This window comes from Periplaneta americana, chromosome 4 (genome assembly GCF_040183065.1).
Source record: "Periplaneta americana isolate PAMFEO1 chromosome 4, P.americana_PAMFEO1_priV1, whole genome shotgun sequence".
NCBI lineage: Eukaryota > Metazoa > Arthropoda > Insecta > Blattodea > Blattidae > Periplaneta > Periplaneta americana.
Window position 1 is genome coordinate 146991265 of NC_091120.1, and position 15516 is coordinate 147006780.

The following is a 15516-nucleotide window of genomic DNA, read 5'->3' on the forward strand; positions in this document are numbered from 1 at the left end:
AAGACGGAAGGTACAAGAATTTTATACCTCGCAGAAAAAAGTTGCGACACTACGGAAAGTCATTCGAGACATGGAATTTAGGTTTTAAAAAATGCAGAAAGACAAGATGTATTTTGATTGAAAGAAATGATATTGTAGCATGCAGGACCAGTTATTTATGACACCGTTTGACGGAAGTTTCGCAACGTTCCTATTCGGCAAGCTTCGTGGCATGCTGTTTGACGTGGTGGGAGGAAAGCGGGTGGAATGGACTGAGTACAGGCGTTAACTGTTCCAAGAACGACAGCGCTGAAGGGGCACAGATCGATAGTCCGACAATACCCGCCATATCTGGAGGTCGTCTCCTCTATCCGCAACCTGAGGACGCGCCATGCCGTGGTGATAGGTACCCACAATACATGGAATAATAATAATAATAATAATAATAATAATAATAATAATAATAATAATAATAATAATAATAATAATGTGTCTTTCAGTTGATTAAAAAAATTCTTGGTTTTTGTGCTATATTTTAAGTTTTGGTGGCAAATACAGTTAAAATATTTTTGTCCTCTGTTTGTATTGTACAAAGTACACAAGGTATAGGGCTAATGATAATGGGAAAGAATATATTTCAAAATTTTTTCAGAGTCGCTAATAGGGAGAAGTACTTTTGGCGAAGTCATCTGTTTATCTGTGCATTGCCATCTCTCCTAAACTATGAATAGAGTGAATTTTTTCGTATTCGCTGCTCAAGAGTCTAGGGAATGTGTTATTCATGAAGTAAAATAATTTATCGCAACTTAATTGTGGCCTTTTACGATAAAAACCGAAGAACGATTTACTCGGATTGAAGACCTCCCTCGAATAAGGATGCAACCAGCAAATATATAAAACGCGTTACAGGAGAAAAGAAATTAATTTCAAGGGCATATTTCGTTAGGCCTATATTTACTATCAGATCCATTTGATTAATCGAGGTTACAAGTTTATTCAGCTATTGGTTGCATTTGAATGCTTCAAAATTACTTTTTCCACCGAAGTCACACATTTCATTAATTTGAGGCCTTCGATTGTAATCTTGCGACTTAAGGGAGTTTTACTTCTCTGTTGTCTTTCATCGTCATGGGAAAGTAGCCTACATTATGCAATTTAAATATTTATAGATGTTGCCAGTTATGTTTCATTATCATGGTTATCAGAGATAATAATAATAATATAATATAATAATAATAATAATAATAATAATAATAATAATAATAATAATTATTATTATTATCTATATTTTCTCTGGTAGAGATAAGGCCATAAGGCCTTCTCTTCCACTCAACCAGGATCAAAGTACATACTGGAAAATTACTATCGATGTACAAGTATTAACTTAAGAGAAAAATATATATTCAATATTTTGTCTTACGTTAATACTATGCCCTATATATGGCGTTCATTAAAAAAATTCCCAGTCTAAATAATTAGTTATTTAAATTGAATTAAATTTAAACAAAAAACACGTCAATTTAGATATTGAGGGGGAATTCTGAAACCACGATTAATAAAATTGTATTTTAGATTTCACCCCCAAGTATATATATAATGAATACAATCACAAAACTAAAGAAAGAGAGATGTAATTCATAGTTTTGAAGGCACGAAATACTCTGGTTCCATAACCGTTGTTACGAAGGTTAAATGAGAGCTGATAGTTGGGTCCAAAAGAAAGAGATATTGCAAGTTAGGTATTGGCATAATATAATGTGTATATAGTTATAAAAAGTGACATACTCAAGCATGTGGTTGAAATAAGACATGATTAGCCGGACAATATGGCTCAACATTAACCCACTGAAGTTGAGGTCTCGTGTTTGATTTCAGGTGCTGACGAATTAGATCGAGGATTTTCCTTTGGTTTTCTTCAACTGGATGTAACTGATATAACGGCGAATGCCGTATTGAACTCCAGTTACCAGGAAATAGTAGACAGAGTACAACAGCAAAAAGCATTTATAAGTTGAACTAGATAGAATAGCGATCTGATCTGCGAATTAAAGTGATTGTAAGTAAATGAAACTAAAAAAAATGTACTTGTTGCATACTTACTTATATATAGCTTTCACATAATCTGAATCATCTTTTAGCTGGGCATTTACACAGGTTCCCATAGCAGATTCTGTGAATGAGTAAAATATCGCATTTAAGTACATTTATTACAGAAAGAGAAAGCAAAATATGATTCTATAGCGTTTTGTAAGGAGGGGCCTGTTTCACAATGTTTACAATCTTTGTAAATTGTAAACTTTTTTTGTAAATTGTAAATTTCTATTTCACAGTCATTGTTTGTAATGTTGAACTTTACGAAGAAAATCAAATCTTTACAATTGATTTTTCGCACTTTATAAGTATTTTGTTTCACAATGAAGGAGTAACTTTACAAACGTATAAACTTTACTTGTAAAGTTAGCACATTTTCTACAATAGCTCTGAAATGTGTAAAGTTTGATATTACAACAAATTGTGAATAAAGATAATAAATATATATTTATTAAATTAATTTTTTAGCAACTGAATAATATTGAGAATTAAACTAAAGCAGTTTTGGTGTTATTAAGAAATTCTAGTGACTCAGATGAAGATATTGAATTTAATCCTAATCAAACAAAGATACATAAAATTTTGCGGCCAAAATTAATAACACGTTCGTATAATTGTATGAATTTAATGAAACGTTTCGAATGAATCCCGCGCTATAGTTCAGAATACCGCGTAAATACTTATAGACTATACGAAGACCGTATTTTATAAGGTAAACTCGGCTAATTTCGCACTACGTCTAATTTCGCAGTATCTCATATATTTATTAGTTGTGGAGTTGTCCGGGGATGTTTCATGCAGGAAGATCCTATTGCAATGCATTCTGGCGAAAGTTACACAACTAGCTTATCTGCTTTATTAGGTGTGTGTTTGCTGAGATAGCGTAAGTGAATTTGCAGTGTTGTGTTTCTGGACGTTTATCGTCGAGATATCCAGAAATTTAAGTATCACACTATGATTAATGAATTCTCCACATTCTTATGATTAATTTGGAACCCTTGCTTGTTGTTTTATCTAATATAGTTTGTTCATAATATGCTTTTGCCGGTACTCAATTTCTTAACTAGTTTCCTCTAGTTGCCGGCAGAGCAGTTCCAGTGTCACGCAGATTCCAACTTCCTTTAAGAAGCGCTATGGGCTAAGTATGTGCCAGCCAGCAAATATGTTCTACCATAGAGCAGCAGCCTCAGCTCGCTCGACTTTGAACGATTTTTACGATGTGCTAGGAGGTGTAGCTGTATGCGAAAGCAGAACTGAGTACCAGGTCTAATCTCATTTTAAATTTAGGCGAAACAGGGTTTTCATTAGTTACGAAACCTAACAAAATTGTGTCCCCAAAAGGAACAAAGTCTGTCTACTTTCAAACAATGGCAGAGAAAGTAGAAACAATTGTCTTTCTAGGGAAAGGGAATTCGGATTAGGCCTAAATAGTTCTCATAATGTTTTTTTTTTCTGTCTTTGGCATAATGTTTAATGCAGATATGTGTTAGATAAATTTTTTAATTTACAATTAATATGTAATCCCTTTCCTGTTATTAATGTTAATAATTGCAGCCCAGTTGTATATTTATTATCTAGTTTCTTAATGTTTGTTCTGTTCATGTGTGTGAACATGTACTGATGTTTAGATTACATTAAAACATGTTTTGAGCTAAAAAGAGTATTCTTGAAAATTGAGCAAGTAACTACTGCGAAATTGTCCGAGCAGTACTGCGAAGTTACACGAATTCCTGAAACACACATATGATCTCATGTTTTAGATGGAGCTATTTCCCTGTTGAGATACATTTAAAAAATAAAATGTTTATACCAACCAATACAAAATTATGTCTAGTGATTAACTGCTCCTTGAAGGAAATTTTTTCAAGCATTTTTGGGTATAACTATAGGCAGAAAACCTTAATACTGCGGAATTAGCTGAGTTTGCCTTAAATACTCGCACTTAAAAAAATAAATTCCTTGCATCAAAAATAAATATTTCAATAATGCAATAACGGCACTACCTACGCGGTAATCTGAAGTCCTTTCAAGTTCCGTTTCGCTGGAATCTCTCCTACAAGATATGGAACATCATATCCAACATCTAAAAGGGAAAAGTGGTGCCCTAACTTGAAAGCGAGATTTGTATTGTTTTGCATTGGTTGCATACGAAGTGTCAGTTTCGTACGTTTGCAGATAAACACGGAATTTCTAAGATTCTAAGATATTAGTGTGCAATAGTGTCGACAGGGTAGTTGATGTTGTTAACAGAGTTAAATTCGAGGCAGATTATTGATCACCAAATGTAACCTACTTACTGGGGCAAAGGATTTTTATGCTGTTGCTGGGTGCCCTAATGTTTGTGAGGCTATGAATGACACAATAAATACTGATGGATCAACACAAAATGAAGCAGATTTTATGGATAGACATGTTAACTGTTCTATCAAAATTGGAAATGTGTACTTGGGTAAAATCTCTTATTTATTTATTTATTTATTTATTTATTTATTTATTTATTTATTTATTTATTTATTTATTTATTTATTTATTTATTTATTATTTATTTATTTATTTATTTTCATTCATTCATTCATTCATTCATTCATTCATTCATTCATTCATTCATTCATTCATTCATTTATTTATTTGTTTATTTATTTGACTGAATTTCTCGCTAACTTTCGTCATTTAAGTCGTAGGTCAATTAACGCATTGGTATACTCGACCAGTCACATCACGCGAAACTCTGTTGTCGCCAATATAGCAAATCTAGACACTTTTAAATTTTTCTTAATTATACTTTATGTTTTCTGTTGGTGAAATATGGTTCAGAAAGCTTATAATAATATATTTTAGAATAAAATATGCACATGTCTGTCGATAGTTGTAAAAATACAGCGACTTTAGCTCTCCTCCTTAGCGATTTTTATAAACTGTCGTTGACGATATTGTTTAACCAATAATGCGTATTTGTAAATGTTTTTAGCTGATTTTGTAAAATGTACTTCGGTACATTAAAATAATATATATGATTTTGTAAAGTTCGTTGAACTTCACAAATGAATAAGATTGCATTGTGATCACAGTTTGCAAGCATTTGTAATCTTTTACTTGCTGTTTGTAAATTGTTAATTTGCAATTTATTAGGATTGTGAAAAGGGCCACAGGAGTGCAAATATGAAAAAAACAATTTTTCATTAAGAATATTATTTTTTTTCGGAATTTTTTAAAAGAAGGAAGCGTGCAATACCTGTACCAAAGACGACTCAGAATTACTTAGTGAGCAATGTTATTGGTATTGGTAAGAATTTTGCTTCTTTAGAATAAGTCTTAGAAGATGGAAACTTACAATATCTGTTCCAATGACGAATTAACATGACGCTGTGAACAAAGGTATTGTTGATGTAAGCCTATATAGAAATTAAAAATAATGAGTTCAAACAGTAGGTATAAGTCATTAATTCAGTACAATAACATTAACTGTACAAAATACTTTTAAAGAATTTGCCTGTTATAGGGCTATGTACAGAAAATTAAAATTAAAAGGTTATGAATTCTTAAAATATAATATAAACTGTATTTAAAATATTGTGTTCTATTTTTTTTTGTTTCCATTGGTGAAACTGAGTTATTCGAATGTTCATAATGTTAGAACAATTAAGGCACCTAGTTTCATAAGGGCCCAAGGCACAAAATAGTAGTGTGAAGAAAACTGAGTTTTGTGAAACTTGACATATCTACAAATTATCAGTCACAAAGTGCTGAACTTATGTAAAAAGTTAAGGAGAGTATATTCTTAAAGAAAGATTATGAGTACCTGTTTCATTATGAAAACGATAATTTGCGAAGTGGAAATATAAATATTGAAAATTTATCCTTTTGAAAAGGTGGGAAAATTCAAATACCTTGGAGCAACAGTAACAAATATAAATGATACTTGGGAGGAAATTAAACGCAGAAGAAATAGAGGAAATGCCTGTTATTATTCAGTTGAGAAGCTTTTATCATCTAGTCTGCTCTCAAAAAACCTGAAAGTTAGAATTTATAAAACAATTACGGTTGTTCTGTATAGTTGTGAAACTTGGACACTCGCTTTAAGATAGGAGCAGAGGTTAAGGGTGTTTGAGAATAAGGTGCTTAGGAAAATATTTGGGGCTAAGAGGGATGAAGTTAGGTCCACAAGGGAATGGAGAAAGTTACTTAACGCACAACTGCATGCATTTTATTCTTCACCTGACATAATTAGGAACATCAAATCCAGAGGTTTGAGATGGGCAGGGCATATGTCACGTATGGGCGACTTCAGAAATGCATATAGAGTGTTAGTTGGGAAGCCAGATGGAATAAGACCTTTGCGGAGGCCGAGACGTAGATGGGAGGATAGTATTAAAATGGATTTGAGGGAGGTGGGATAAGATGATAGAGACTGGATTAATCTTGCAAAGGATAGGGACCGATGGCGGGCCTATGTGAGGGCGGGAATGAACCTCTGGGTTCCTTAAAAGCCATTTGTAAGTAAGTAAGTAAGTAAGTAAGTAAGCACATCGATAATGGAGTATACCTGTCTACAGGTTTCTGTAATTTGCATATCCCAGTTTAGATTATTATCAATATGAATACCTATATTGTTTACAGAAGAACTGAATGGAATATGCTCTATATTTTAACGAAGGAAATGTCAAGTTATTTTAAAGCATCCATTTGACGTTTGTGTCCTAACATAATTGCTCATTTCTTTTCAGGGTTGATTTTGAAACCAAAGTTCTTTGTCCGTGTCACAATCGAGTTTATGCCTTCATTCAGTTCATCTATATCGTGTAAACGTGAAGAGATGTAGCATTTAACATCATCAGCATACAAGTGATAATTACAATAGCTTACAAGTGATATTATATATAAGCCCATATATGTATGTATATGTTATTCCTTATTTGAGATATAATCTGTTAACATTCTGAAAAATAAGGGAATGGCCGATGTTTTCAGTAGATTATATTTCAAATACCATAACGGAACAGGAAACTTCAAATTTCTTAGAAAGCATATACTCCATTTATCAACTGCAAATATTTCAGGACCGTTAGTACAACTGATCCTAAGAACATGTTCCTTTTTTGAAATATGGAGATTCCGTATTCCTTTAAGAAGATATTAGAGAAGAGAAGCCGAAAATGGACGAAACCTAATAGATAGGCCTACCATATGAGGAGATGTTATAAAGGTATAGTATACTTATCACTATGACCCCCTGGCCATTATAACTGGCTTTAAACCAGATTCTGTTATTTGTCGTAGCTCCGCAAGTATATAACGACGTTGTGTGGGCACCGGTCCAATACACTGTCCGAAATTGCATTACGAAACTTTTTCTCCATGAGGACTCGAAACATTGCGCGTTCTGTAACACAAGTCCTAGGTAGAATGCTCAAGACGCCGCGGCGCGGGACAACTTAAAAAAGGAGGCGAGACCTGGCATGTGAGCTGCGCGTGAGATAAAAAAAAATGAGACCTCATAAAGTGACTTCTTTTCATGATAGTTAATATCTTACAAATCTACTGACAAGGTATTCCATCTCACAACCGTCAGACTAAAAGCTATCTTCCCCCTTCGTACCCATTGGTCATAGAGCCACGGCACATGATACGATCAGAGAACACGTCTTGCTTGTTTATTGTAGGTAGGTAGCCTACTTACCGCAGATAATATCCAGAGTGCAGGCAGAGACGTAGGGATAAACGTCGAAGACTCTTCCTCCAACCTCCTTCTTCAATTTCTTCACTAGAATATCAGCCTTTTCCGAAAATATTGGGACGAAGTTTTCCAGTATCTTGAAGTGGAATGATGGTGTGATGATTTTCCTGTGTGTGTGCCATTTTAATCCTTTGAACATCGATCAATATTATTTAAAATAAGAGTCATAGGCTGCTTCTAAAATGTACATTAAATTAGAATTTTGTAATAATATAGGATATTCTCTGAAAAAATGTGGCATGTGTGAGTGTGTGTGTGTATATTTTTATCCTTCTTTATGAGCATGTCCATTAGTATATGTATGTATGTATGTATGTATGTATGTATGTATGTATGTATGTATGTATGTATGTATGTATGTATGTATGTATGTATGTATGTATGTATGTGTGTATTAGTAAATGGAGCTTGGCCCACTATGGTTCTGAACCTTTCAATTTTCCATACCTGTAGAAGTGATTAGTCCAGATCCCAACCAGGGTTGCAAAATCTTGTAAAGTTTGGTCTTTTCTATTGTATGTGTATTGTTGAGCACCGCCTGCAGGGAATTAACAATAATAACTTGTACTATATTAACACATAATACTGGTACAGTAACTTGCTAAAGAAATAATAATAATAATAATAATAATAATAATAATAATAATAATAATAATAATAATAATAATTTATTTCAGCTGGCAGAGTTAAGGCCATAAGGCCTTCTCTTCCACTTAACCAGCAAAAAGTGTATATACATATGCATGAACTTACAAAGAATTCAACAATTTGATTTAGATGAGAGTTACATGTATACAAGTGTTATTTACGAATTATACAACAAAATACTATGAACTATTAATTAAACACTGAAATAAACTGTGTAGCAGAATTAAGCTAAAATACATAGAATGTAAATATATTTCAAATAATATTAGATAATAGAAAGAGATTATTATGAGAGAATTTTGAAAATACGGCACTATCAGAATGATGTCTGAAGAAAGAAGTAACAATGTAGTCAGTGATAGTTTAAATCAGTATGATTGGATTGAAATGCTAATAAGGCTATCTTTTAAGCTGTTTTTAAAGGTGTTTATTGTATTGCAGCCCCTAATACTTTGTGACAAGGAATTCCATTGACGCTAGGTGGATACTGTAAAAGATGATGAAGAGCAAGATGTTCAATGAAGAGGTATACTTAGCGTGCCACAGATAAGTGATCTGATATTTATGTCGTGGTTAGAGTATAGATAAGAGAAACGAGACGAAAGGTAATTTGGTGTTAAGATGTGCAGAATTCGAAAGAGTAAAGACAAAGAGTGTAAAGTTTTACGTTCTTTAAGTCGGAGCCACGAAAGACTTGCGAAGGACGGTGATATGTGATCATATCGTCGGATGTTGCACACGTATCTGACGCACATATTCTGAGCTCGCTGTAACTTGACTGACAGTTCAGAACTCAGGTCACTTAACAAAACATCAGAATAATCGAAGTGCGGCATTACTAGGGTTTGTACTAGGGTAAGTTTTAGTAGCTGTGGCAAGAAGTTTCTCAAGCGACTCAAACCGTGAATGGAGGAACAGATTTTTTTATCGTTTCTTTAACTTGAAAATTCCAACTTAGATTATTATCAAAAAAGAATCCAAGATTTTTTACGGCAGATGAATAAGGGATTAGCGTGTTGTTAAGGGTAACAAATGAAAGATTACTGTTATTAAGGGAGTTAACTAAACGCTTATGTCCAATAATTATAGCTTGAGTCTTACTTGGATTAAGTACGATTCCGAAATTGGCCGCCCAAGTGGAGACAGTGGCTAGGTCACAATTTAACTTGTCAATCGATTCATTGATCGTATTGGGTCTGGAATGTATGTAAAGTTGTAGGTGTCGGCATAGAGGTGATATCGGCAATACTGTAAGTTCTTTGATTCGTCATTAATGTAGATAGAGAAAAGTAGTGGTCCTAATACGGAGCCCTGCGGCACTCCCGCCTTTGTGCATCGCCATTGGGAGAATTGATTATGAAGTGAAACACACTATTGGCGGTCCCATAGGTAGGAGTCCATACAGCTCAAGGTATTGTCTAACAGGTGCAAAGCCTTCATCTTTGCAAGAAGCAAGTCGATATCAACAGAACCAAAGGCATTGCTGAAATCGAAAAGAGTTAGTGCCGTTACTTCACCCCTATCCATAGCTTCACGGATGTCCTCAGTCACTTTAGGTAGGGCTGTAGTAGTGCTATGTCCATGCCTAAAACCCGATTGATAGTCATCAAGGAGTTTGTGTTCGTCGAGATAGTTCGTAAATTCTCCGTGTACAATATGTTCTAATGCTTTTGAAAGAGTGGGAAGAATTGATATCGGTGTGTATTGGTTTACTGTAGAAGGTGTGTTAGATTTAGGTAAAGGTTTCACTAATGCCATTTTCCAGAGTGAGGGGTAGGACCCAGTCATAATAGATGCATTGAATATATGGGTGACGGTCGGCAGGATCACATCTGTTAGGTTCGTTCCAACAAGCGGTTCATGGATCAGTTCATGTACGGTTCCTGTACCATCTTATGCGCATGCGCTAGTTGAGCATCTGCTATGGGATTGAAACTGGACTGGACGCTGTTGGAACGCTTTCGCGGATCGTTATGTACTAAATCCAGAGATGCTATAACTGTGATCATCTTTGCTAAGAACGGGATGCTTAATTATTATCGTTTCGCAGCTAATTCTAATTGCAGAAAATAGAATTTCGATCATTTTCTATAAAAAGATGACAAAAAATATGGAAGGCAAGAATTCCGATAATTGACTTCAATAGTTCTTTTTTAAATTATTAATGTATGTACGTTATTTATTATATTTTTAATCAAAGCTGCATGTTGAAATTGTAATTAACTGTTTCAATAACCAAATAATTTCCATTCCCTTTCTTTTTGGCGAAAATTTAAATTAAATCTCTAGTTTTATTATTCGTCTGTACTGTCACTTTTCATCTTTAACCTCAATGATGTGAACAGTCGATCATGTCTTTCTTCAGTATCCAGGAGACGTTGGTGAGCTTATGCGCATGCGCGTCTTGCGTACTCTTCCGTACATGCCTCAATCCACGGACTATTTTTGACCGTTCCGAACCCGTGTCAAAAGCTTGTTGGAACGCCCGACTGCAGTACATGTTTCCGGTTCAGGACTGGTTCGGATTGTGTTGGAACGCTTTTTTTGTACTGCGCATGCTCACGATGGTTACGGACGGTTCCTGACTGTTGTTGGAACGAACCTATTATTTTATACAGGAGAGTGATATTTACATTGTCTATACCTAGGACTTTAGATTTCATACGTCGCAGCGTCATCATTACGTCAGTCGGGTTAATGTATTTAAAGAAGAATTTAAGAAATCTACTTACTATTGGCAGGGGAGGTATTTATGGTGATTATTTTATCATTTTATTTTTTAATATTGGTGTCGACGGAGGTTGTTGGAGATTGATTTGTACTATTGGCGGAGATTAATGGAAATTTTGGAAAATACATTTATTTTGGAATTGGAGTATTGACTCAGTATGTATAATACTTTCAAAATAATTAACATTAAAGATTCGTTGGATTCTGGTAAAGGTACGGTATTGCCAAATTATCATATTACACATAATAAAATTAGAGTCTCCTACCTGTTAATAAATAAATGGATGGATGGATGGATGGATGGATGGATGGATGGAAGGATGGATGAATAAATGATTTCACTTGAATACGTTACGTATTTACAATTTATGCTATCCACTCTGTTAATAGATAAAATGAATAATATCCACTCAGCTAAATAATTTTTTTTTTAATTTTCAGATTATTATATTCTACATAACATACTATCCAACCTGTTAAATAAAATAAATTAGTTCATTTTCATACTACACAATATGGTCGTGCATGATAGAAAATATATTGAGTTCATTTTGTCGACTATGGCGAAGTTTGATATTTGCCGATGTTCGCTTTGCACGAGGAAGCCTATCATGTTTATTTGCCAAAATTATGAACATATTTGCAGTACTCTCCCATCCCTATATGCTTTCAACCAGCTTCATGCATTACAGACGCTATGTTCTGTTCAAGTTTGTGGAGTATGATGAAGTTCGATATTCGCCGATGTTCGCTCTGTCGTGTTTGTTCCACCTTGTTATAAAAAAAATCACCTCGACCACTCCCACCCCTTCACGTTTTAACCGCTTAACGATTTTAGCACATGTCTTGTGATTAGTTTGTCATATGTTATAAGACGAAGTTTGTATAATCTTGGTTGCCGCCCCCATGCTCGAACAATGCAGGACACTATTTTAAACAGGTTAAGGATTTAAGCACATTTCTTCATATGAAATAAGACGAAATAATATGTGTAATCTTGGTTGCCGCCCCCGTGATCGAACAATGCAGGATACTATTTTAAACAGGTTAAGGATTTAAGCACATTTCTTCATATGAAATAAGACGAAATTTGTGTAATCTTGGTTGCCGCCCCCGTGTTCGAACAATACAGGACACTATTTTAAACAGGTTAAGGATTTAAGCACATTTCTTCATATGAAATAAGACGAAATTTGTATAATCTTGGTTCCCGCCCCCGTGTTCGAACATTGCAGGACAATATTTTAAACAGCTTAGGGATTTAAGCACATTTCTTCATATGAACTAAGACGAAATTTGTATAATCTTGGTTGCCGCTCCCATGTTCGAACATTGCAGGACACTATTTTAAACAGCTGAAGTATTTAAGCACATTTCTTCATATGAAATAAGACGAAATTTGTATAATCTTGGTTGCCGCCCCCATGATCGAACATTGCAGGACAATATTTTTAACAGCTTAAGGATTTGAGCACATTTCTTCATATGAAATGAGATGAAATTTGTATAATCTTGTTTGCCGCCCCCATGTTCGAACATTGCAGAACACTATTTTAAACAGCTTAAGAATTTGAGCATATTCCTTCATATGAAATTAAACGAAATTTATATAATCTTGGTTGCCGCTCCCATGTTCAAACATTGCAGGACACTATTTTAAACAGCTTAAGGATTTGAGCACATTTCATCATATGAAATAAGACGAAGTTTGTATAATCTTGGTAGCCGTCCCCATGTTCGAACATTGCAGAACAGTATTTTAAACAGCTTAAGAATTTGAGCACATTTCTTCATATGAAATAAGACGAAATTTATATAATCTTGGTTGCCGCTCCCATGTTCAAACATTGCAGGACACTATTTTAAACAGCTTAAGGATTTGAGCACATTTCTTCATATGAAATAAGACGAAGTTTGTATAATCTTGGTAGCCGTCCCCATGTTCGAACATTGCAGGACACTATTTTAAACAGCTTAAAGGTTAGGATACATTTCTTCATATGGGGTAAGACAAAGTTTGTAATGTCTTGAATTCCTCTCTCTTGTTTGATCACTGCACAATACTAGTCGGTGCTATGAACAGATGTGTTTTTTTTTAATATTAGCCTTACGCATGCGCTTGGCTGCACGTTCTAAAAACATACTTCTTTCTCTCAGAATGGCTCAGTAACTTATCGCACGAAAGGGATCAAGCATTTTTAATAACAACTTTATAATCAACTTCCATTAGCATACAGTGTTTTACCAAATTCCCCGGGTTTTAAGAAATGTTTATGAAAAAACGTTATTTGGGAAGATTATTTTTTTTATTAGGTTGGTTTATTTATTTGATGTTTTCGAATCTTCATTCTTTATCCCCAAAACTTCAGTGATACCTTACTGTTCTGATTTATTTTCTTTCTTTTTTTCATGTTTTGTTTTATGTTTTTCACAGACTGTAGCTTAGGAAAGAAACTGGCCCCACCCTATCCCATTATCTCCTGGCCTAGTTGCCTGGTAAGTGGTGAGACTCTAGTGAACAGCAGCTGAGAGAACGGTGGTGTTACGTGGTCAGATTGGATTCATACATCTGTCTGACTGCAGTACGAAAGCACTTTGAGATTGAAAACGACGAGGTCCTTTTTCCCAAATATTAAAAAGAAAAGCTAGTTGACTCCAGAAATTTCGTAAGCGAACCAAATAAATACTTAATACATTTCCTTAACTTAAAATTTAGTCTGCTGAAAATCCTGCGAAATAAAATTTGAAGCGATAGTTTTTTCTTGTTTTCTTTTCTCTCAGAGAAAATCAGTGAAGAGGATAACGACAGAAAATACTTCGTAGCAGTGAATAAAACGTGCACAAGTGAATAATCTAAACTGAAAACAGGAACTTTAACACACCTTTTGACCACATTGTATAAACTGAATTATAGCTGTGTTGAATTGTGGAGTAGGACTCTCTTCTTAAACAGCGGCTGTTGTTAAAAGCAATATATTGAAATCAGAAATATGTAGTTGCTCAGTAATTGCTGAAGAGTAATCAGCTACGGCATCTACATTGTGTAGACTGTGTGTATTTTTCTAATTTATGTTATAAAACAGTTAATAGAATGAGTAATAAATACCTATAATTTACACTTCCTCATAGCAAAATGTGATATTTTTTTATTACTGATACATTATTTCTTTTGTTTCAGTTGTATCAGATAAATATTAGTCTATACATCTGAAAATTTGTGTAGATTAAAATTGTTAATTGCTTTGGCGTGAAGTTTTGATATATGAAATTTAAGACGCACACAAGACCACTTTTAGAAATGGGTTCTGCTTTTTGTGCCTGAAAATCTGCTCATCTAAGTTAAGCCGTGCACTTTACAGCCGAAGTCAGATTTTTAACTTTTTAAAAAAGTTACAAAAAATAGTCCTTTGTTCCGATATCGAACGTTTATATTATTATTTCGGTTTGGAGTAACTGAGTAATTTATTTCTCTACAAATCGTAAATAATAATTCAAGAAAATATACTACGGAGAGAATTATATTTGGTAACACACTACAGTGCAGGAGTTGGTGCGGAACTTCTAAGGTGTACTTCCTTACAAATGGCTTTTAATCAACCTGAAGTTTCATTGCCGTCCTCACGTAAGCCCGCCATAGGTTCCTCTCCTGAGCAGCCATATCCCATATCCCACCACCCTCAAATCCATTGTAATATTATCCTCCCATCTACATCTTGTCCTCCCTTAAGCTCTTTTTCCCTCAGGTCTTCTAATATTCTATACGCATTTATGGATTCACCCATATTATGTTAGGTGAAGAACACAATGCGTGCAGTTCTGCGTTGTGTAGCTTTCTCCATTCTCCTGTAACTTCATCCCTCTTAGCCCCAAATATTTTCCTAACCACTTTATTCTCGAGCACTCTTAACATCTTCCTCTCTCAAAGTGAGAAACTTCAAATTTCACAGGCAAAGAAAACACTCGGAAATATAACGGTTTTATAAATTCCAACTTTAAGCTTTTTCAGAGCGGACTGAATGACAAAAACTTCTCAACCGGAGAATAACAGGCATTTCTCATATTTATTCTGCGTTTAATTTCCTCCCGAGTGTAATTTATATTTGTTGCTGTTGCTCAAAGGTATTTTTTAATTTTATCACCTCTTCAAAGGATGAATTTCCTATTTTTATATTTTCATTTCGTACTATGTTGTGGTCACGAGACATAATCATATACTTTGTCTTTTCGGGATTTATTTTGAAACCCATCTCCTTACGTCCTTCAAGTAAAATTCCCGTGGTTTCCGTAATATTTTGCGTATTTTCACCTGACTTATTCACGTGATCCGCATAAAG

General features: G+C 34.4%; 1 protein-coding gene across 1 annotated transcript in view; it reads right to left on the minus strand.

The window, feature by feature from the left end:
- Positions 1–15516, minus strand: part of LOC138698285 (cytochrome P450 4C1-like) — a 103123-nt gene that overhangs the window by 40482 nt on the left and 47125 nt on the right. The window contains exons 4-6 of the mRNA XM_069824078.1: positions 8252–8342; positions 7748–7933; positions 2080–2149 (exon numbers count right to left, since the gene is read on the minus strand). Of these exons, the coding sequence (XP_069680179.1) occupies positions 2080–2149; positions 7748–7933; positions 8252–8342 (347 nt within the window). The remainder of the gene's footprint in view (positions 1–2079; positions 2150–7747; positions 7934–8251; positions 8343–15516) is intronic.